At 44.6% G+C, this 23,486-nt stretch overlaps 1 protein-coding gene across 1 annotated transcript in view; it reads left to right on the plus strand.

The window, feature by feature from the left end:
- Window positions 1-23,486, plus strand: part of RNF17 (ring finger protein 17) — a 210,234-nt gene that overhangs the window by 3,414 nt on the left and 183,334 nt on the right. The window contains exons 3-6 of the mRNA XM_074957887.1: window positions 4,059-4,150; window positions 4,932-5,026; window positions 7,631-7,704; window positions 21,402-21,457. Of these exons, the coding sequence (XP_074813988.1) occupies window positions 4,059-4,150; window positions 4,932-5,026; window positions 7,631-7,704; window positions 21,402-21,457 (317 nt within the window). The remainder of the gene's footprint in view (window positions 1-4,058; window positions 4,151-4,931; window positions 5,027-7,630; window positions 7,705-21,401; window positions 21,458-23,486) is intronic.

Here is a 23,486-nt window from a genome sequence, read left to right on the forward strand (position 1 = left end):
AACTCGAGTAAACTTTGCAGCGAAGAGCTAAGTTCCCTGTAAGCTATGTAGCCATGCAGCAACCTAATTAGTGCCATGCAAGCGCTCAGGGAACCCGGCCCACCAGGACCTGCTGGGGCAGCAGGAACCCAGGTGGCCCCGGCCAGACGGGGGAGGGGCGACAAGAACCCAGGCGGCCCCAACCCTGGAACTGCTGCAGCGGGGGGAGGTGCATCTTCCCCTCCCCCCAAGGTGCTGTTGTGGGGGGGGGAGGGGGGGAGAGAGAGCTGGGGGGAGTCCTCTCTTCCTTCCCACTGTTGCTCCGGAGCACTCTCCTGCACCCCAAACCCCTGATCCCTGGCCCCACCCCAGAGCCCGCACCCCCAGCTGGAGCCCTTGCATCCCTGCACCCTAACTCTGCCCCAGCCCTGAGCCCCCTCCCACACTCCGAACCCCTCCGTCCCATCTCCCACCACATGAATTTTGTTCTGTGCACCAGTATGGAGGTGATGTGTCACACGTCACCTCCATATTGGTGCACAGAACAAAATTCATTCCACACATGTGTGGGAAAAATTAGAGGGAACACTGGTGAAGACCTACACTGCAGCTGGGAACATGCTTTCCAGCCTGGATAGACAGACACATGCTAGCTCCACTTAAGGTAGAGTGTTAAAAAGAGCAGTGTGGTCATCGCAGCACAGGCCATGGCTTGAGTTAGTTGCCTGAGTACAAGCCCCCTGGCCCTCCCCATGTCTGAGTGGGCAGCTAGCCCAAGCCGCTGTGCATACTGCAATAACCATGCTGCTCTTTTTGGCATACTAGCTTGAGCGGAGCTAGTGCTTGTGTCTACCTGGGATGGGAGATGCGCTCCCAGCTGTCTAGTAAAACTGAGAGAAGCCACGAAATTTAGAGGTAGGACAGGTGCTTTCTTCAACATCTTCTGTATTTTCCACAGTATGCATCCGATGAAGTGAGCTGTAGCTCATGAAAGCTTATGCTCAAATAAATTGGTTAGTCTCTAAGGTGCCACAAGTACTCCTTTTCTTTTTGCGAATACAGACTAACACAGCTGTTACTCTGAAACCTGCTTACCTCTTGTATACAATAGTCTCTCTCTCCCCCCTTTTCTTTTTTAAAACAAGTCTATAGTTATCAATATTTAAAAAATGTTATCTGAGGTACTAGCTACTATATTTATTTTGTAATTGGGGGAAACCATTGTCATTAATACCAATGTATGGAGGCTCTTGGGATTTATTGATTCAAAGGTGACCCCTGTAGGTGTGTCTAGGTATTGCAGAGGTCTGAAGATGGGATTCTGTAGTTTGCTCGTCTATGCTGTGGAATAGGCACTGCATTTCCCGAGCACAGTTAGGTGAAGATAAGACAGACGTGTCTTAATCCCAACAAAAGCTAGGAAATGCTACGTGATGATAGTCTTTGGCTCTAATGTATTCTTGACATAGGTATTGTATTTGCATTATTATAAACTTATTAAAACTGTTTTTATATGAACTGTTTAGAGTAGCCTGTTTGCAGACACTGCAGATTATTTGCGTTTATTTTATACAGGTTGAACCTCTCTAGTGTGGCACCCTCAGGACCTGACCGGTGCCAAACCAGAGAATTTGCTGAACCATGGGAGGTCAATTTAAGAGTGCCAGTGGGTCTCCATAGGCACAGGAAGTAGAGGTGCGGGGTATGCTGCAGCACCTCCAGGCTTTGTGCTGAGTATGGCCCCTTGCCTGGGGGCACCACTGGCACCTGGGGTCCTGGCTGCTGGCCCCCGCCATGGGGCTCGAAGGCCGGTCCCACCCACCGACCCCAGGTCCTCCCCCACCCTCCTGGAGCTTGAACGTTGCAAATCAGCTGATTCGTGGCGCTCCGGAAGTGCTAGGAGGGAGGAGGAGGAGGAGTTGGTAAGTGCAGGGCCACCGGCGCGCGAGAGGCGTGGAGGGAGAGAGGCAGAGCAGGGAGCTGGGTGCCGGTGAATGCTCCGCACCCACTAATTTTTCCCCGTGGGTGCTCCAGCTCTGGAGCACCCACTGGGTCAGTGCCTATGCCGGACCACAGATGTTGCCAGACCAGGGAGTGCCGGATTAGAGAGGTTCAACCTGTATGTGTATATACTCAGTAGACTCTTTTGGCTCTTTATAATTCTCAAAAATTCTGTTGTCTACCTGTGTATCTAGGACTCTTAAATTTTTTCACCTCAACAAACTAGCCACACAAATATCTTGAACAATTGGAATTTTTTTTCAAACTACTAAAACAACTAGAATAAATTGTGCAGTAATTGGTTCATAATGCATGGTAGTGTGCTTGGGCGGGGAGGGGGGAAATGTTTGTGAAATGTTTTTTTACAAAACTTGAAACAGCTGAGTGGACTTTTTTTTTTAATCTGATCTTGTATAACAAACTCCAAGTGAGAGAAGTTTTTTTTCTTCAACTGTGGTATAATCTTTTGAAAATAAGTTTTAGTACTGTACTATGTAAAAATTATGGTTGATACTTTTGAATTTCCTGACTTATGCATTTAAATGTATTTACCCAGTAACTGTAACTCATTTCTCTTGTAATAACACTATAAATCTACTATATGCTGTTACTTATACCTCCATATGGGATTAAAGCCAAAAGTTGTTATGGGAATTATAAGTGACCTGTGGGTTTTTTGTTTTTTGTGTTTTTTTTTAAATTCTTCATAAACAAAAAATCGTAGGACAGGAAGGGACCTCTAGAGGTCATCTAGTCAGTCCCCTGCACTCCTGGCAGGACTAAGTATTATCTAGAGCAGAGGTGGGCAAACTATGGCCCGTGGGCCACATTGGGCCAACGAGACCATCCTGCCTGGCCCTTGAGCACCCGGACAGGGAGGCTTGCCCCCAGCCCCATCACTGCTGTCCCTCCTCCCCCCAGTCTGAGCTTGCCGTGCCACCAGCACTCTGGGCGGCGGGGCTGCAAGCTCCTCCCAGGCAGCGTGGCTGGCTCTGGCTGGGCAGCGTGCCTGCCAATCCTGCTGCTTTGAGTGGCCTGGTTAGGGGTGAGGGGTTGTTGGATAAGGGGCAGCGGGTCCCGGGGAGCAGTCAGGGGGCGGTTGGATGGGGTGGAGGTTCAGGGGGGCAGTCAGGGGATGGGGAACGGGGGGGTTGATAGGCATGGGAGTCTCAGGGGGTGGATGGGATCAGAGCAGTCAGGGGATAGGGTGTTTGGGGTAGGGGGTCCCAGGAGGGGGTGGTCAGGGGACAAAGAGCGGGGGGGTTGGATGGGTCGGGGGTTCTGAGGGGAGCAGATGGGCGTGGGGACCAGGCTGTTTGGGGCGGCACAGCCTTCCCTACCCGGTCCTCCATACATTTTCAGAACCCTGATGTGGCCCTCAGGCCAAAAGGTTTGCCCACCCCGATCTAGAGCATCCCTGACAGGTGTTGGTCTAACCTATCGTGGTCCATTTAATTTCCTTGTGTTCCAGAGAAACAATCAAGTCACATAGAAATAAACACACTGCTTTATCACTGAAATTAGTGTAGCTGCATCTGTTTTAGTACCATACTTAGCTATTGTGTGCACATTCACGTCACATAATCTTTCAGTAAAAGCTCAAAATGCGGGTAAAATTCCTATCATGTGACAGAATAGATCAGCCTTCTGGTTTTGATGTTCCATACCCTCTTTGGTATAACTTAGTTGCTTCAGATGCGGAGTGATCAGAATTGCTGCTTATTACTAAGTGGGATCTTCATGGCTCCGTGCTCCCTTTTGCCACTGTGGCCAGTTAGAAGATATAGGCTATGCACTTGCAGGCTGCACCCATTGCCAAGGGATGCTTGGTTCCTTCATGGACTCACGTAGTGCCCTTCCCTGAGCTATTAAATTGTTAAGACATTTAGACCAACATACTTGAGTCTGTGTGTGTGTGTTAATGTTAGTGTTAGAACTTGATAGCCAGCTCGCTATGAAAGGCCCAAAAGGAGTTTATATTTTATCTGGTATTGGCTAAAGTTGGATTTTTAAAAAAGTGTAGCGTGCATAACTGTACAACATAAATGTTAAAGCAATTTTATTGTTTGACTTGAAAGGCTATTACCACTGTAAATACAAACCAAGGTTTCTACCCAGTGGATGACTATGTGGAAGAAGAACTTTATACAAGAAAACTGCAGGCTGCAAAGTACGTGTCATGTAAATCTTGAGATTACTCCAGTTTTTTAAATTGAATTTATATTGAAGTATATTTTACAATTTAATTAGTCAGAGAATGATAGTGAATATATATAAAATTTGATAATTCTTTATTATAAACCTTTTTCATTAGATTCCTGGTAAGAACAACAAAAGTGGCTAACGTAAGATGTATCTGACTTTATTTGCTTGGAAAGGGGTTCTTAATTCTGCAGTGCAGTGTTTCTATTTAATACTATAACAAATTGTGCGTAGTTCTTAGGAATGGTGCTATAAATGAAGCTCTATAGTATTTGCTCTTTGCATTCAGTCTTGTGGGTTTTTAATTTGGCCAATTAAAGTTTGCCATGGGCTTTCAAAGAATTACATTTATATTATCAATGTATATTAAGAGTGTTGTCACTATGAAGAAAGAATGTATGTATTGTATACCGCGGTTTGCATGGTACACAGTAGGTGAAATCCCGGCCCCATTAAGGTTAATGGCAAAATTCACATTGATTTCAATAGGGTAAAGATTTCACCCGGTAGCTATTGCTAGTTAATAATAGTCTCAGGACTCAACATGGCTAAAATGAAACATTATATAGCCTGCAAAGAATGTATTAAAGTATATATTTGAGTCATAATGTGTCAGTTCAAATGATCCTAGAATATATAGGAGCTTTGAACCCTGGGGCGAGGGGGAGTATTTGTGCATAGTTTGAGGTCTTTTTTAAAAAAAAAAAAAAAAAAACCCACCACACTTTAAAAATATTTTTACGCTGAAGGCAAAGTCTTCAGACTTTACAGGACAACCTCACCATATCAAACAGAGGAAACAATTATTTATGTCATATGTTGAAAGAGGACATCAGTTCAGAAGGTAAGACTTTTTGCTCTTGAATTTTATTTTTGGTGCTTTTTAGATGTCCTGTACGTATGGTTAGTTACTAGCTATTCTTGGGAGAGAGGGGGTTATCACTGGGGCTTACCCTACTTGTATCAGTTTATTTTCTTTCTTCTACTGGGAAAACTTGGCACCTGCAAAGGCAACATTCTGAATTGTTCTGCAACAGCAGAACAATACTTATAGGCTATTTTACTAATTAAATTTTAATCCAGATTTTAGGATTTTGAATTGTGTTGGCTCAATTTAGACCTTTCGCATTGACTTTAAAATTATTTGACTAATTTAAAGACAATAGAAAAGAAAAACAATGAATTTAATAAAAATAAGAGAAGGAAAAGTTAGACATGAAAAAATAGTTGTCCGTGAAATTTTCCAGCATATCAGAAATGTGGTTTGTGGGTGGGAAATGCTCCATAATAAAGCTGGAAAATGTGTATTTTGAAGTATAATTATACATGTTTAAGTATTTCGTACATAGTATGCCAGGGTGGGCAAACTTTTTGGCCCGAGGGCCGCATCGGGGTTGCGAAACTGTATGGAGGGCCGGGTAAGGAAGGCTGTGCCTCCCCAAACAGCCTGGCCCCTGCCCCCTATCTGACCCCTCCCACTCATCCACCACCCCTGTCCAAACCCCCCACTCCCTGTCCCCTGACTCCCCCCCGGGACTCTCTGCCCCTTATCCAAACCCCTCGTCCCCTTACCATGCCGCTCAAAGAAGCAGGAGCTCGCAGTCCAGCTGGAGCCTGCTGCACTGCCCGGCAGGAGCGGCGGGCCAGAGCGCTGGCGGTGCGGCGTGCTGAGGCTGCAGGGGAGTGGTTGGGGCTAGCCTCCCCGGCTGGGAGTTCAAGGGCTGGGCAGGATGGTCCCGCAGGCTGTGTTTTGCCCATCTCTATAGTATGCTATGTGTAAACAGTTTGCTGACATGTTCAATCAGCTGTTAGTTCATCTACTACTTCTCTAGTAGCTATAGAGACCACTTAGGCCATTCACCATTATTGAAATTCTTAGCATATTTCTTGTCACTACTGAAATGTATGTATGGATTTTTTTTAAGCAGTCATGCTTTTAAAATAAACTCATCAATTTGGGCACTTTTCCTAATGTATTTTTTTCTGAATGGCCTTTGAGTTGTTGCTAAATACATAATATAATTTGTGGAAGGAATACTGTTAGATTATGCAAGAATTAATTTTCTTCTATAGTATTTCCATGCACTTTGAGTGTGGGTTATTTTGTACTCTTACACTCCTTTTGTTCTCTCCATCCTGTACTCTTGGGGGAATTCTGCGCATCTGTGGAGGCGCAGAATTCCTCTGTCCCATATAATTTTGTATTTTCCCGCATAAAATACACTCTGCCCCAGAAGAGCTGCAGTTCTGTCTTTTGCCCACCAGAGGCTGCTGTGGCACCAATTCTGACACCACAGCCGCCTCTGGTGGACAAAAGGCAGAACGGCAGCACTTCTTGGGCAGAGAGAAGTTTTTTCCCTCCATAGAAAATACAATGTCCAGTGCTGCAGTATTCCCCCAGGAGTAGAAGTTCATCACAGCACCCTGCCCGCAGAGCCATGTTAGGAGAGAGTGGGGCACACAGGGCTGTTGGGGGGTCACAGACTCAGGTTCAGAATGGGTAGTGGGGGGACAGACTGGGGCATGGGCTCAGGACCTAGTGGGGTGACAGCATTGAGTCTGGGGATGCGGGTGTGGCCCTGCAGGGACACATGGGGATGAGGGCTGTGGGGACAGGGACGGGTGTGCCTGACTGAATGGGAGAGGCATGGGGTTAATCCCAACTCCCTAAGAATTCCACCCCTCCAAAAAAAAAATCCACTTCCCACCCACACCCAACACCCTCCAAGTTCACTCCTAGGCTCCTTTCCTCTCCCTCAGCTCCTCCATTACCCTGACTGCTCCTAAGCCTTTGCACTGCTTATGACAGGTCAGGAAATACAGTTCTGTATTGTAATTTAAATGAATTGCTCAAAGTTCTGTATTAATATGTCTAATAAAGAATATATTTATCAAAAAAAATTACTAGAATCTTTTTTTTTTTTTTGGTCTGTATTGTTATGGACATACTTGCTGACAGATATTTTGAAATAAATTACCAAAATAATTGAAACTGGCATGATTATATTGTGGTGTTTTGACAAAATATCAAAATTTCAAATATCGTATACAGAATTTTTAAATTTTTGGTGCCAATTTCCCCCAGGAGTAATCCTGTCCCTCAGTATAGCACCAGTGTCGGGTGACTTACTATGCAGTTGGCTTAGATGCTGCTATGATTATTAGACAAGAGAGTATATTTGAAAAGACTTCTCTAGGGTCTAGAAAATTTTCTTAGTTTTGCCTGGCCTCCTCTTCCTAGCTTCAAAACATCTAGGTTGAAATTTTGACACTATTGAAGTCAGTGGCAAAACTCCCCTTATTTCGGAACCAGAATGTCACCCCTGAGGTACATCCAATTGTGCTGCACTGCTAGCACAATACCCTTGCTACTCTGTGGCCATCTAGTTTACAATTAACTGTGATTGGTGATTGTGTTAACTCTCAGTTTGGTATGCTTGCCTTTTAGAGTTGCAAGAAAATCATCTTGGTCAAAATGAAAGAGATGAAGACAGGAGATCATACAGATCACATTCTCCAAAAGTAATTAAATATTGCACACACAGATTTGAATCATTAGTACAACTTGTAAGATAAAACATCTTATAAATTCTCTGTATTCTGGTTGAGAGGGGTTAAAATACAAGCTCCTTTTCCCTCCCTCAGCTCCCATTAAAAATCTTTTGACTATATGCATTTCAGTTGACAATTTTAACAGCACATGGAAAAACTGATTCTAGCTTTACAAACCTATTTTATGTTGAAAGTGCATGGCAAGGTGTGAATTGATTTGTTTATGGTTAGTATAAACAAATTGCCAAAGCATTTCAGTTTAATCTGCTAATTCTAAGAGACTGCTCACAACACTGTATGAACAAGCTAGTATTCAGATCAACAGTGAGAATGTCATAAAGTGTTATAATAGAAATTTTGTGTTTGCTTTTATTGGAAAGTTTGCACCACTTAGTTTGAGGACTGATGATAAACTCCACTTGACATCCTAAGTGAAATGAATGCAGAATTGTTTGTCCTCCTCACTCTTGTGGGTGCTGAGCCTGTGGGTGCTCTTCTTCAAGCATTTGCCCACAGGGATTCCACTGGAGGCATGTGCACTCGTGTGTGAGCCTGGAATCTCTTAGCTTGCAGTGTCTGAGGCTGCGCATACACCCTCCCTGCCAACCCAAGGCATAAAGTGCAGAGCATTCTCACTTGCCTCTCAATTTCTTATTACCATCCCTGATAGCAAGACAGAAATGCATAGGATCCATCTGTTTCCCTGTAGTTTTAGGATAGTTTACTACTTGTTCTTGTAGTTAGACTTTTTAGTGGCTGTTGGCAAAATAAAAACCCGAAAATGTGTTTATCTGACTTCTCTTTATACTGGAGGTGCAAGTCTCCTAGCAGAAACTCTGTCTCCAGGCTTTAAAAATCTGCTTGCTTATAAATTACTTATGCCGGCAAGTGATAGACATACTATGTCCCCCTTTTTGTTTAGGGGAATTGTATATTTTGGGCAACATTAGATTTACAAATTCTTTTTCTAAGCACACACAGAAGGCTCATGATGCCTGTTTAAAAATGTTTCTGTTGGAAAAGTCAGGAGTGTTCTGAGTCTGAAGTCCCTCTTTGAAAGCAATCTGTTGCCTTAGTGCTGATTTCTACGAGAGCTCTGACTGCCAGACATACTGCTCTGGGACCTACCAGGACTTCTGGCTCTAAGAGACCTCATGCTTCTGAAAAACATGCTGAGCCTTCTCTTCTATCCGTATCTGGTCAGTCATTGACTCCTGCTGCCCAAGGTAGGAAGAAGCAGAGATTTTTTCTGATGATGCTGATGGTCACCATCCCTGATATTTATCCTAGAAGTCTAAAACTCGTCACTCTGTCTTCAGGCTGGCTCCTTCCTTCCAATTCTGATCTGCACCATGTGTCTTCAGGAGCTGTGGAAACTTGTTCTTCTGCTTCAGTACTGCATCCTTGGTGACCAAAGCTACTTCTTTAATGCGAATGACATCAGTCCTATCTGCCAAAGAATCTGTAGTACTGTATCCTGATAAGACCCCATCTATTGAGATGACCACATCGATACTGTTGAGCTTGGTACCAATTCCTCTCTCAAAGCAGGTTGCCTTTACTACTACTTCCAGTGATGTCCCTATGGGTGCTCCAATTGTAGGTGTGTTAGTGCCGCATGCACCTGGGATCAGAGATCTTCATCAGCAGTGCCTGTTGGACCGCACATGCACACCTCCCTCCTCTCGCACTGAGTGTGGGACAGATATATAGCGCAGGGGGGGTCTGAGTGCCCCCAGTTCCTTCTCTACCACCTTTGATCTGGGACGGAATCTGCAGCAGAGCCCGTTTTTTCTTTTCCATCAGTAGTTAGTGCCTTACTTATAAGTGTAATGTAGTTAGCATTTTCTTCTCCTAAACAAAAGGAAAAACTGTTTTTGTTGAACTTTACTGCTACGTTTTCTCATAGTTTAGGTTTTCGTTCCCCTCCCCCCGGCCCTTCCTGCCCAGGAAGCCTTTTTCCAATCACCCTTATGACTGGATCCCCTGAGTTTAAGAGGTGCATTTGTTGTGGGGTTGTTGCCTTCCCAGTAACGAACAGCCACCTGCAAAAGTGTTCCCACTACCTCAGCCTGAAACCCAGAACCAGAAAGGACTGGGACATCAGATTAAAACTTCTCCTCATGAAGAAATTGCTGTGACCAGCATTGGATCCAGGCCCAGACTCCTCTAGAGAGGCCCCCATGCTCTGCCAGGTTGTGTGCCAATCCTCACTCCCCACGTCGCGTGAAGAGAAAATCATCCCCAGAACACTGTCAAGGTCTGTTGCCTCAACCTCATCTGGCAGGGGACACAGCTCTCTGGCCTGTCCGAGTACCTCCGATATCGACACAAAGAAATGGTCTAAAGATCCTAACCGGGCAGACCTACGACCCTGAGTGCCGTTTCCCAGCTCTAGGGAATGAGAGAGGCTGACTTGAGCTACAGCACCGGAACCCTTTCCCACACCGATGAAACCTCTGCACTGGCCAAGCCATCGGCACCGACCAAGTCTCTGGCACTGTCTACCAACACCTCGGGGCATACACCCTTCCTTTTTGCACCGTGTCTTACACCAGCACTGTTGATGCTTTCTCTCCCCACATCCCCCCATGAGACTTTAGATACTCTAAAGACCTGCTGGCATCTGACACTCCTGAGTCTCCATTCCTTCGATATGACCTCCCTCCTCTTCAGACTCACAACACTCCTTCCTCTCTCTGTCAAGGATGTCACCTCCCTTCCCCAGCGACGAGGAGGAAGACGAAGGCTCCATCACTCCCTTGTCTACTAGACAAATTGCATCTGCTCATCCTCACTATCCACAGTCTACCTTTGGTCCCCAATCTTGGCAGGGACCACCGTGGATGCAACCCTGTGTACCACTCCCTCCAAACTGACCATATTGGGACCCTTGGCCCATGTACAGGGCACAGTTCGGGAACCCTCCCAGAGAGCAAAGCCGGAAACCTACACCTCTCCCTTCTCCATTGGTCTCTTGCCCTCCGGAAGTCAAACCCCTGCCGGTACCATCTGAAGAGGAAGAACAAGAGGAGGAACAGAAGGAGGAGGCTCCACCAACATTACATTTTTCCTTCTCCTCACTTGACGAGGCTATCGTGCCTCCACCCCCTACATCTGCTGATTGACTTCAGGCATTTTCAAGATTTGCTCTTCAGAATTGCAGACTCCCTACAGATCCCTTTGGAGGAAGTCAGGGACCAGCAGCATAAACTACTGGATATCTTCCACACATCCTCTTCCTCCATGATCATTCTATCAATCAACAAGGCTCTTTTCGACCCCACGAAGTTGCTGTGGCAGACCCCTGCATCCATCCCTCTGACCTGCAAATGTTTATGTTCCGGCGAAGGATGTGGAATTTCTATTCTTGCATCCCACCCCTGAATTCTTCAGTAGTCGCTGCGGTACAAGAGGGGCTGTCAATTCCAGTCTCATTCTAGCCATCTAGACAGAGATTGGAAATACCTAGACTTTTTTGGACGCAAAGCATATTTGTCAGCCATGCTCCAATTTAGAATCTCAATCTATGAAGCCCTTATGGCTACCTATAACTACTCCAAATTGGAGGAACTCTGCCAGGACCTACTAGAGGCCAAGAAAGAGCAATTCCAATCCTTGAAAGGGCATCTCCTAGCTCATACAACCCTACAAGCCTCATTAGACTTTGCAGACACTGCTGCCCAATCCATCACGACTGCTGTAGTTATGAGGTGTGCATCTTGGTTCCACCCCTTGGGCTTTCCTAAGGAGGTACAAACCACAGTAGAGGACTTACCTTTTAAACCTATTCTCTAAGTGTACGGACGATTCTCTGCACTCCCTTAAGGACTCTTGAGCTACATTCCAATGTCTTGGAATTTACATGACAGTACTGAAGAGATGCTCTGGAAAGTACCAACTCCTCCCGTGATCCTGAACGCAGGAGTATACTCCTCATCGGCACTAGGACATCCAGCGCTGAAGAGACCTCCTCCTACCAAACATAGACAGCACACTCCTCAAAGGGCTGTTCTGAAGCACTCCCACCGAAGCAGCAATTGTGGAGGTGTGGTTGAGGCCCTGAGATTCATTCTCTTTCAGTCATTCCCACCATTTTCAACATACCAACAGTTTGACTGATTTAGCTCCGTTTTTCCCATCTTGGAGACTCATCACCTCAGACAAGTGGTTCCTAGAGATAATCAATGAAGGATACTCCATCCCTTTCCTATCTATCCTGCCCCGCCATCCGTCTACCTGTCCCTCTTCTGGGACCCCTCTCATGATTCCATTCTATAAGGAGAAATAAATCTTCTGCAAGTAGGAACTATAGAACCAGTCCCTTCCTAGCATGTGGGACAAGGTTTCTACTCCTACTGTTTCCTGATCCAGAAGAAATCCGGAAGCTGGCAACCCATCCTGGACTTTCACAGTATAAATAAGTCAAACTGCAATGATTCAAGAGAGTTATTTCCACTATTATCCCAGCACTTGAACGGGGGACTAGTTCTCGGCCCTCGACCTCTAAGAGGAATACTTTCATATTACAATACACCCTGCTCACAGATTTCTCCAATTGATCCTGGGCAAATACTGCTGCCAGTTCAAGGTGCTGCCTTTCGGACTGTCCACAATACCTTGGGTGTTCTCCAAAGTCCTTGCGGTAGTTGCTGCCTACCTACGGACACGGGGGGGGTGGGGGGTCATCTTTCCATGTTTGGATGACTGTTTCCTCAAGGCCTCATCCGAAACTGACTCTCTCCTAACTGTCCACGTAATGGACTTGTTCATGAAGGTAGGCCTCCTCGTGAACCTAGAAAAGTCCACATTAACAACACTAGTACAATGACTGGAATTCATTGGCGCACGGTGCCATACAAGCCAGAGCCTTCCTACCACCTCAGATTCTCAGGTTGCAAGAGATCTGGTATTCAATTCACGGGTTTCCCCAGACCTTTGCCAGAATGTGCCTCCAACTTCTAGGCCACATGGCAGCAGCCATGTTTGTAGTCAGACACGCAAGACTACACATGCAGTGTCTTCAGGTGTAGCGCCATACAGTATATCTTCTCCACAAATGCTTATTCATGCTGATGCACGTCAAGGACTGACTACTGTGGTGGACGCTACACAACAACGTTTGTGTCGGAGTCCCTTTCCTCCTGCCAACACAGACGATGATCCTAGCAACCGATGCCTCCCTAATCAGTTGGAGAGTGCATCTCCACAATCTCCCAGTGCAGCGCAGATGGTAGTTAACAGAATCTACCCTACACATCAATTTCCTAGAACTACAAGCGGTCTGCAAAGCCTGTCAACATTTCCTACCTCTACTCAAACATCATACCATGAGAGTGATGACAGACAATCTCGCTTGCATGTATTACATCAACAGGCAGGGCGGAGCAAGGTCCCACTCTTTATGCTCAGAAGCACTCAAACCGTGGAACTGGTGTATCCAGAACAACATCTCCATTTCAGCAGCGTATTTCCCTGGACACCAGAACACCACCACGGACACATTGAGCAGGAGGTTCTCTCACGATCATATGTGGGAACTGGATATGCGAGCACTTCAGCCCATCTTCAACCACTGCGGCCGCCCCACCATAGAGCTCTTTGCCGCTCGATGCCTGTTGCCCTCAATTCTGTTCTAGAGTGGGACTGGGACGTGGATTGCTGGGAGATGTGTTCCTCAACATGGGATGCACCATTCCTTTATGCCTTCTCTCCTTTTCTCCTCTTATTCAGAGTACTTTGCAAGATATAAGAGGACTGATCTCATGCCATACTAATAGCTCCAACATGGCCAAGACAAGTCTGGTATACTCTACCTCCTCCACCTGATGGTATGCCGGCTGATCTCTCTCCGTCTAACACCCCGGCTGCTTTCACAGGACTCATTCTCCATCTCAGTCCGCAGATGATTCACCTCAAAGCCTGGCTCCTTTTGAATAGCAGACATGACATGACCAGATGCACTTAAGTGAACAAATAGACTAGACTTCACTGCTGGTACACCTACCACCAAGTTGATGCAGCACATGTTCTGCTCCCACTTATCCTAGACTATATGCTACACCTAAAACAGTCTGGATTATTCACAGCGACATTCGGGTACACTTGGAGGCAATCACTACTTTTCACTGGCCTATAGATGTTCATTCTGTCTTTGCACTTGCGCTCATGAAACATTTTTGGAAGGGTCTTCAAAATCTTTATGCTCATACAAGACTTGACCCCTGCCTGAGCCCTTCATCCTTATACAATGTTCTCTGACTAGACCCCATTTGGACCAATGGCAACCTGTTCTTAAGTATATCTATTAATGAAAACGGTCTTCCTTGTGTCACCACCACTTCTACCCAATAAGTTGGCGAAATCACGGCCCTTATGGCATATCCACCATTTTATAAGGGCAAAGTTACATTACACCCACATCCAAGGTTTCTACCTAAGGTCCTAACATCTTTCCATCTCAACCAACCAATACACCTTCCTCGCTTCTTTCCGAAGCCTGACAGTAACCAACAGGAGGCAGCTCTACACACATTAGACGAGCTTTAGCCTTTCATTTGGACAGGACTAAACCTTTCAGGAAATCACCACGCTTATTCATCTCCACCAAAAAAAAAATCCAGAGGTACTGCCATAACTAAAAAATTCCTTTCAAAGTGAATCTCCCAGTATATACATTATCTTATGAACTCCATGATAGACCGTCTCAATCAGAGCACATTCCACATGCTCCTTTTCCAACTCGATAGCCTTTCTCAGTAATGTCCTCATTGCTGAAATTTGCAAAGTGGCTACATGGGCATCGATACTTTTGACCGTCACTATGTTATTACGCAGAACACCACAGCAGACGCTGTCTTAGGACATACTGTCCTATCAATAACAGTAAATGTCTCTTTGAAGTCCCAGGCTTCCAGTTAGGGGCACTGCTTTCTAATCACCTACAAATGGAGCACTGTCATGGGGTGTATGGCTGGCCCCTCTTCTTCCAAATAAGTCCAGGGAGACTTCGGCTCTGTCCAATACCAGTGTCCTTTTATTCTATAAACGTTTTCCCACCACGAGTGTCCGACTATATACAGTCCTTAGAGGTTTCTCGCCTACCGCAGGCTGGGTCAGAAACCAGCTTGAGGGCTTCCTCTCGAGGCTGATTCCCCACTCTGGCACTTTGAGTGCAGAAGGTGGGGGCCCGCAAGGATTCTAAAAATTAATACTGGCCACTTCAGGCTTGTATTAAACTCCCAGGGTTACAGCTTTTCTCTGACCTTGGATGGGTAGATGCTGCCAGCATCCAAGTGCAAAACCCCTTTGAGAACCCAGGAAGGCCCACTAGGGAATTCGTTCCTGTGGGGTATCCTCAAGCCCTTTCACCACCACCCCCACAGGGGAAGAGCTCAGAGAGAAGAACAAAGGAAATGAGCTGTTGACAGCAGCTAATTAAACAACGTGCACAAACCTCTTAGGACACACAAACCCAATGCTGTTCTTAAAAAAGAACCAAAAGAAAGAAAAACCAAAAGAAAGAAAATAAAGCTGGAAACTTAGGCTATTGCTAGACTTAAAAAAAGAAAACACTTACAAGGATTAATCATCAAGAATAAATTTCTTGAGGTCCAGCTTAAAGGTTACAAGCAAAACAAAAGCATTTGGGGTTAGCACAGAGGAAACCACAAGCCATAAAGAAATAAAAAGAGAGAAACCTAATCACGTCTTCCTAGACATTTCCTGATCTACTTACATATCTGGGGGTTTCAAATTTAGTAGTTTCTAGGTATGATTCAGATAATTTTTCATACCTGGCCCAAAGCTTCTTACAGCATAGTTGCAGCCCTGTCTGCCTCTCCCCGAGAACAGACAGACAGACAAAAGGGGAGTCTTGTTTCAATTTTAAAAAGTTCTAGCCTTCCTGTTGGCTCTTTTGGCCGGGTGCCCGCTCGCTTCCTTTTACCTATGCATTGTCAGTGATACTTTTTAACACTTTACAGGTAAAGCAAGGAGAGAAGAGCTACTAAGGGGGATTTTTTGGCTGGCTGGCTGGGTGTCCATAACAGGGAGCTACCCTCCCCCCTTCATTTCTCTCTCTCTCACTCTCTGGCTGCCCCCCTCCTTCTGGCTCCTTCCTGGCCTATCAGGCTGGCAGGTGTTGCCAATTGCCAGGCAGACATAAGGCTTTTCAACCAGCCCCAATCTATCCCCCTTGATTGCGGCTGGCATGGCAGGGGCTGATTATGTGTGTTTGCAGCAGCACCCTTCTACAAGCACCCATAGGGACATCACTTGAAGAAGAAGAAGAAGAAGAAGAAGAAGAGAGGATCACTCACCCTGTGCAGTAACTGAGGTTTCTGGAGATGTCATTATGGGTGCTGTACTACCCGCCCTCTTCCCCTCTGCTTCAGAGCCAAACATACATACACTCTGCGGCAGAGAAGGAATTGGGGGTGGTTGAAATGCACAGTGCTATATATATAAATCCTGCGCACAGTGTGAGATGAGGGAGGCGCGCATGTGCGGTCCAGCGGGTACTGCTGATGAAGATCTCCGATACCAGGCGCAGTGGGCACTGACGCACCTACAAGTAGAGCACCCATAGGGGGACACATCTCAAAGAACCTCAGTTACTGCACAGGATGAGTAACCCTCTCATTTTCTGCAGACATAGTAATCATCCTGGAACCAGAGTCTCATCTCTGCTATTTCTCCAATATTTACGTAATCCAAGTTACTTTGGTTCCAGTACTGGAAGCTACTAATTATATAAATCTCCCTGTGACCATCACCTGCAGTACCAATATCTTTTTCTCTCAGTCTGGATCTCCTCAATCTGTTGTAACAACTCAAAGAGCTGTATCACTTTTGGAGGAGTTCTATTCATCTGCATCTGCATCTCCATCTCATGACAATAGAAGCCCTTTGTTCTAGATTTTCTCCTTGTTTTTTTCTAGACTGGTTCCTGAAAGAGACCTAAGGAGCCTTTCTCATCATAGATCCCATACTTCTGAGAGGTCTTAGTCACTTTACTATCCACCACTGTAACATCATATGCCTGTTTCATACAGGGTGCAGTGCTGACCTTACTGGTCAGCACTGAATCCTCAGCATTTTCCTACTCTGTATTTGTCTAAATCCAGGTCTAGGAATGTAGCACCTCCTTAAGAATGATTTAAGACAACACAACCATCTAACCAGAAGCTTCTCCAGGAATTCATATAAGAGGCTCATAATGAGGAAGATCTTGTCGGGGAATATGAGGACCAGCCCATTTGTCTGGCTGGTTCATCTTCATGTGTAGATGACATTAGCTCCTTCCACAGTCTATCCGAAGGCCTTTCAGAACCTGGGTTGACATTCCTTTAAGGCCTTAGACATATCCCTTGAAGTCATTCTTGGAAAGTCTCAATTTATGTATGTTCTGCATCCATGCTCCCAAGAGTGCTTGGCTTTGCCAAATGAGTATATCTTTTAGCTGGCTAAAGATTTGTGGCAAAACCATGCATATATTTCAGCCATATCTAAAAGAGCAGATTGCAAATTTCAGGTTCCCCCGCAGTGGGTTTGACTATTCTTTTATGTATACCCTGCCTCTGGTCTTTAGTTGTAGAGGTTGCTCATGAAAATCCAAGCAGTGGGTATGTTAAAACTTAGGGATAAAGGCCCCAAAAGATGGACTTTCTAGGGAGAATGTATATTCTTTGGATTCAGAAGGCCAATTATTGGGCTCTTCTGGCTAAATATGACTTCCTTTGTTGGGACAAGAATCTCCCAGCTGGGTAAAAAGCTTCCTCAGGACATCGGGATAAGTTCAAAGCGGTAGCCCTGAAAGGCCAGTTGGTGGCAAAGACTGCATTGAAGGCGTTTTTGGAGGCTTCTGACACTGTAGCTAGGTCTGTGCCTACCGTAACAACTGTGCACAGATCATCATGGCTGTAGTTGTCAGGAATCCTGGCACAGGCACAGTCAGAAACCTTCCTTTTGAGTCTCATGAGCCTTTCAGCTCAAAGACCGACTAGGTGCTTCATTCTTCAAAGGACTCAAGTAACCCTTTGGTCTCTTCGTCTCTACTTCCTGCAGAGGAGAAAACAGTCTAAACCTCTATCCTTCCTGAGACCGAGACCTCCTTGCAGCTGTGTAGAGATACTGTCAAAGGACTTGTTTTACAAAAAGAGACCTTCTTTCCAAAAGAAAAGACCTTAATCTACTGTCACTGCACACTCTCTTCTTTGGGTTAAAGGTTGCAGATTTGATGTAGTGATCAAGAGTCACGGACCAGTTTGTTGAGACATCAACCCTTTTTTCTCCCTTTTGGCAATTACCTTTGTTAAATTTTTTTGTGAATGTATGAGCTGCAGTTACTACCAACCAACAAGTCTTAGAAGTTATCTGGTAAGGACATTCAATTCAATTCCATTCCATTCCAGCCTGTACCAACTCTGCATCTCCTTTTCCTGTCCCTCTCCAAGATCTCACAACAAATTAATCTATTGTTTCTAATTTCAGATGGTAATCTTTTGTCAGTAATTTCTTTCCTGATGTCCATGAACTGGCTTTCAACTCTTGACTTGTAGGACTCTTAGCTCCATGTGGTAATCCAGTGGTTCTCAACCTTTCCAGACTACTGTACCCCTTTCAGGAGTCTAATTTGTTTTGCATACCCCAAGTTTCACCTCACTTAAAAATTGCTTGCTTACAAAATCAGAAATAAAAATACGAAAGTGTCACAACACATTATTGTTGAAAAATTGCTTACTTTCTCATTTTGTATGAAATTTTAGTTTGTAATGACTTCACTAGTGCTTTTTATGAAGTCTGTTGTAAAATTAGGCAAATATCCAGATGAGTTGATGTACTCCCTAGAAGACCTCTGCATACCCCCAGGGGTACGCGTACCCCACTGTGGTAATCCATCCATCTCACAGGAAGTTACCATGTTTCATGCTATGGGGATATGGTTACTAATTCAGAGTCCTAACTTCCGGCTTTTCTAGTTATTTAGATAGGATCCCTTCATCCACCTCCTTGGTGTAACTGCTAGTCAGTCACTTGCAGTGGGATTTGTGTGAACAAACGCTCAAAGATAGGCTGTTTACCTTATAGTAACTGGAGTTTTTCAAGATGCTTTTGTCCACACAGATTACACAACTTGTCTTCCTTCCCCACTGATTTGGAGTCCTTTACCTATATAGCTGTGTTAGTGAAGGAACTGAGTGGTGGTTTCATAGAGTTTAAGGCCAGAAGGGATCTTGGATCATCTTGGCTGAGCCCCTGTATTTCACAGGTCACTTAAATTTCACCCAGTATCCCTATATTGAGGCTAATAACTTGAACATTTTAATCCTTGGGAGTCTAAGCTATTGTGTGCCACAAGCAGAGAAACAGAAGATGGCAAAGTGCCACCAGTACCTGAGGCCCCTACAGGGGCAGGGAATTGATTAAGTGAGATATTCCCAGATGATTCTGCAGGCAATCCATGCCCAAAACTTCAGAGGAAGGAATAAAACCCACACAGTCCCTGCCACTCTGATCTGGGGGGAAATTCGTTCCTGATGCCAAATCTGGCAATCAATGTGACCCAGAGCATGTGAGCATGACACACCAGCCAGGTATCTAAGACAGATGATTCTCTGTAACACATCAGAGCACTGGTCCACTCAGTCCAGTGTCCCCTCCATCTGTGACCAATCTCTGATGCTTCAGAGGAAGGTGTGTGTGTGGGGTGGGGAGACAACAGAATACACATGGCCAATATGTGACCAGCTGAACCCCTGAGATTGGATCATAGTCTTTGAATAATGAACAGCTGCAAGTGTCTTGAGCATGCTTAAGGCAGTGCAGTTTCCTGTACCCTTTCTGGCCCAGGAAGGAAGGGGATGAACAGAGGGGGATTCATAGATTTAGACTCCAAAGCCAGAAGGGATCACTGTGCTCATCCAGCCCTCCCCACCCATCCCATACACACAGGCTGTAAAATTTCTCCCAGAAGCTGGATTAAAGTATATCCTCGAAAGAAAGAGAGAGAACCTTCTTTTAAAGACTCCAAGCAAATGGTGAGTCCATCACCTCTTCAGTAAGCTGTTCCAATGTTCGTTTATTCTCATAGTTAGGAAATCATTTCAAGCTTGAATTTGTCCAACTTCAGCTTCCAGCCATTGGTTCTTACTATGCCTCTCTCAGCCAGATTGAAAAGCTCCCCATTACTGGACATCTTTTCCATCGTTAAGTTCTTATGCAAAGTAATCATGTCACCTCTCATCCATCTCTTCAATGAGTAAAATACGTTGGGCTTCCAGCCCATGAATCATTTTTGTGGCCCTCTTTTGAATTCTCTCCACTATTTTCACATCTTTCTCGAAGCATAGATACCAGAAGCAGACTCAGTATTTTAGCAGTGGTCTTGCCAGTGCACTGTAGAGAGGAAGTATCACTTCCCTACTTCTATTTGATCATCCCTTTTTATACAACCAAGGATTGCATTAGTTCTTTTTGCCACAGCAGTGCACTGAGAGATCCTGTTGAGGTAATATCTATGATGACCCCTCTAAGTCCTTCTTAGTGACTGCTTTCCAAGACAGTTTCCCTAACTGTAGGTATAACCTGTGTTCTTGGGTCCCAGGTGTACTCTCTTGCATTTGGCTGTATTAAAATGTGTTTTGTTGAATTGTGGCTGTTTAACTAGATGATTCGGATCACTCTAGCAGTAGCCTATCCTTCTTGTTGTTTATTACCTCATCAGTCTTGTGCAAACTTTATCAGCATATATCTTATCCTCACATAGATTGTGCATTGGAACAGGCGCCAATCCCTTCGTGGGACCCGATCGTTGAAATCTCCCCATTGACAACTAAATTTTAAGATTTGTCCGTGAGACAGTTTTAAATCTAATTGTGCATCCCATTAATTCCATATAATGCAAGTTTTTTAATCAAATTGTTGGGGTTACTCTGCCCTTTATGCCTTTGGGAGAATGTGTAGTGAGCACATGAAGGGTACATACAAAGCACCAATGGATACTGCCGCGTGAAAGATTCTAGGCTTGCATGCATGGGGCACCTTCATCTACAGTGGGAGCTGCGTGGTCAAAACCATCAGCATTTCAAAGAACTCTAGTTACTGTAAGATAAGTAACCTCTTTTTCCCCTTCAAAAGATTATTAAAGCTTTTTTATAGTATTATATGTAGGATACTTAGAAAATGGCACTAATTGAATGCTATTGATATGTACCAAAAAAGAAATAGGCTGGGATTTCAAGGGAATGGGGCACTGAATTCAGACTTTCAGTGGAATTTGGATGCCTGACACCCTTAGACTCCTTTGAAAATCCCAACCATATTCAGTTCCTCTAACACAATATGTTGGAAGGCATATTGCTATGAAATCCCAATAAAGAGTGAACAAACAATGGAAAAAACCTCTTTCACGAGTAGTAAATTTTTAGCTGCTATAGAGTTTTAAGGTCACTACTGTCTGGAAACTATGCTGTTAAATGTCTAGTTACTAATGTAAATAGTAATCTCTTTAAAACATGACCCTGGTCAGAGAAAAAGACAAGTATTTACTTTAGGTGAAATCCTGATTCCATTAAAATCAGTGGAAAGACTTTCCTTCAGAGGGACCAGGATTTTACCCTCTGATGGGATATACTTTACTATAACCTTTCTCTTTTTTAATTTAGATGGAGCTTGATTTTGAGCAAGGAATTTGCATTAGAAATTCGCATGCACTAAAAAGGTAAACATGCATTCTGAACACTGCTTTATTTTTCATACAGTTTGGAGCCAGAGGGGGGATGTGGGGTTTTTTGTTTGTTTGTTTTTTTTTAAAAAAAAAAAGGTCTGTCCATCCTACTTTCCCTTATGGTAATTATTCCCAAAGTGCTTAATCGAATTTGATTTCTTAATACACAAATACGTTCAGGATTTTTGTGTAATTAGATAGCTACATACAGTTCAGGGCAATCAGCACACAACTACCTTGCTTGATCCAAAATGGAAGAACAGGTCTTCAGCTTCATGCTTATTAATAATACAAGGTTGTAATGGGTAGGAGAACTCACTGTGAAGTGCAGTGACGTGCCAGGCTATGCTAACTGTGAGGAAAGGCAGAGGCTAACCAAGACAAAAGGGTAACTTATAATTTTTAGAACTTTAAAAGGGAAAACCCAAAAATTGTACCAGAAGAACATTACGAAGTAGTACTACTTATTACAAACTCTAGGTTCCCAACATGTTAACCTTTGCGAGCGGGTACCTCTACTCTACTCTGTGAAGTTGATACCAAAGGCATTGTTATCAACAAGAACAAGAGGATTACTCAACAACTTTTCCTTTCTTTGTCTGTAAGTACAACTCCACTCTTGCTGCCCGGTTCTTCACAGCTCTTCAGTTTGAAGTGTGCTTTAGATTCAATGGTCCTGTGGTTTATACCTCTTTTGATCAAGTCTATCTTCACTTGGTGAGCCCTTATTTGTCCATTAGGCACCTTTTGAACTGTATTCCTTCAATAGATGTTCAGTCATTCTCTCTGTTCCTATGCTTTTGATCCTTTGTGGGTGGGCTTTTCATTTACTGTTTTCAGGATCTGTTTTAATCTAAAACAGCTTTTTGATCAATTCCCTTTTTCACCAATTATATTTCCTTTCAGTTTTTTACCTTGATGCGCGTGCTCTCTCTCTCTCTCTCTCTCTCCAGTACGTCTGTAAATTTTATTTTCCTCTACTTCCCTTTTCTAATAGTGTCTGCTCATATACCTGGGTCTATTTTTTTTTTTTTCCCGCTTCTCCTGACTTAGAGGATTTCCTATTTTCCTTCTTTCCTCCTTCTCACTTCTCAGTCCCCTACTTTTATTCTCCTATACTACTTTTATTTTATCACCTCATCTTCTCCCCCAGCTCATCCACTAGCTCTGCATCTAGATTCTTCTCCTTCGCTCCTTCTTGTCTAACAACTTTTTCCAGCTGCCCTCTTTGGTTGGATTCTAAGCACCCTCCCAAGCTTGAGCTGCTCTCTCATTGTCTCTCTCCCCAGGACAACATTCTGTGCTGCTGCATCACAGGTGCAGCAGGTGCTAGTGCCAGGGTTACTACAGGAGCACTCCCTTGAGTTAGGACATGGCATTGTCGGGGTCTTCCACTATAGTGCCCCCTGTTGTCTGTCGTTTTGGTTCTCCAGTAGTCTATCTTTGGTGGCCCAGGCCTTTGGCTACACTTCAAAATTGGTCCCTGTTCTGGGTAACAAAAAAGTCCAAACAGAAAGACTCAAGAGTCTAATTGCCTTTATGCCAGTCTTTAACCCCTGTCTGATACATAGCAGTCTCTTTGTTTCTTTTTATCCAGAGGCCTGTGATTTTCCCTCTCGCTGGAGCATGATGTAGGGGGGACTCTGGGTTCCAGCCCATGGACTCTGTGTGAGGTGGTTAAGGACTGTTCCTTACAATCCCTTGCCATGTTCCTAGAGTACTCCTATCTATCTATCCTACCTATCTCTCCCCCCTCCCCCCGTTTCTCAGTTTCTCTTACAGGGTTGCAGACTCTACTACTCCAGTGTGGGAGTTCTGTCTCCTCATGCGGCTTCATTTCAGCCCACTTACTGAAGAACTTCCTCAAGGCTGTCTTCAGGCTCTCTGGCAGCCTGCTGACTCCAGCGCCCTCCTCTGCTTTGATTCTGGCCTGTCTTTATGGAACCTCTTCTTCCTCAGCTGAACTTGATACAAAATTGGTTCTGAGCTGTTACTTCCACCCCACAACCCCCAGCAAAAAGAC

This window comes from Natator depressus, chromosome 1 (genome assembly GCF_965152275.1).
Source record: "Natator depressus isolate rNatDep1 chromosome 1, rNatDep2.hap1, whole genome shotgun sequence".
Lineage (NCBI taxonomy): Eukaryota > Metazoa > Chordata > Testudines > Cheloniidae > Natator > Natator depressus.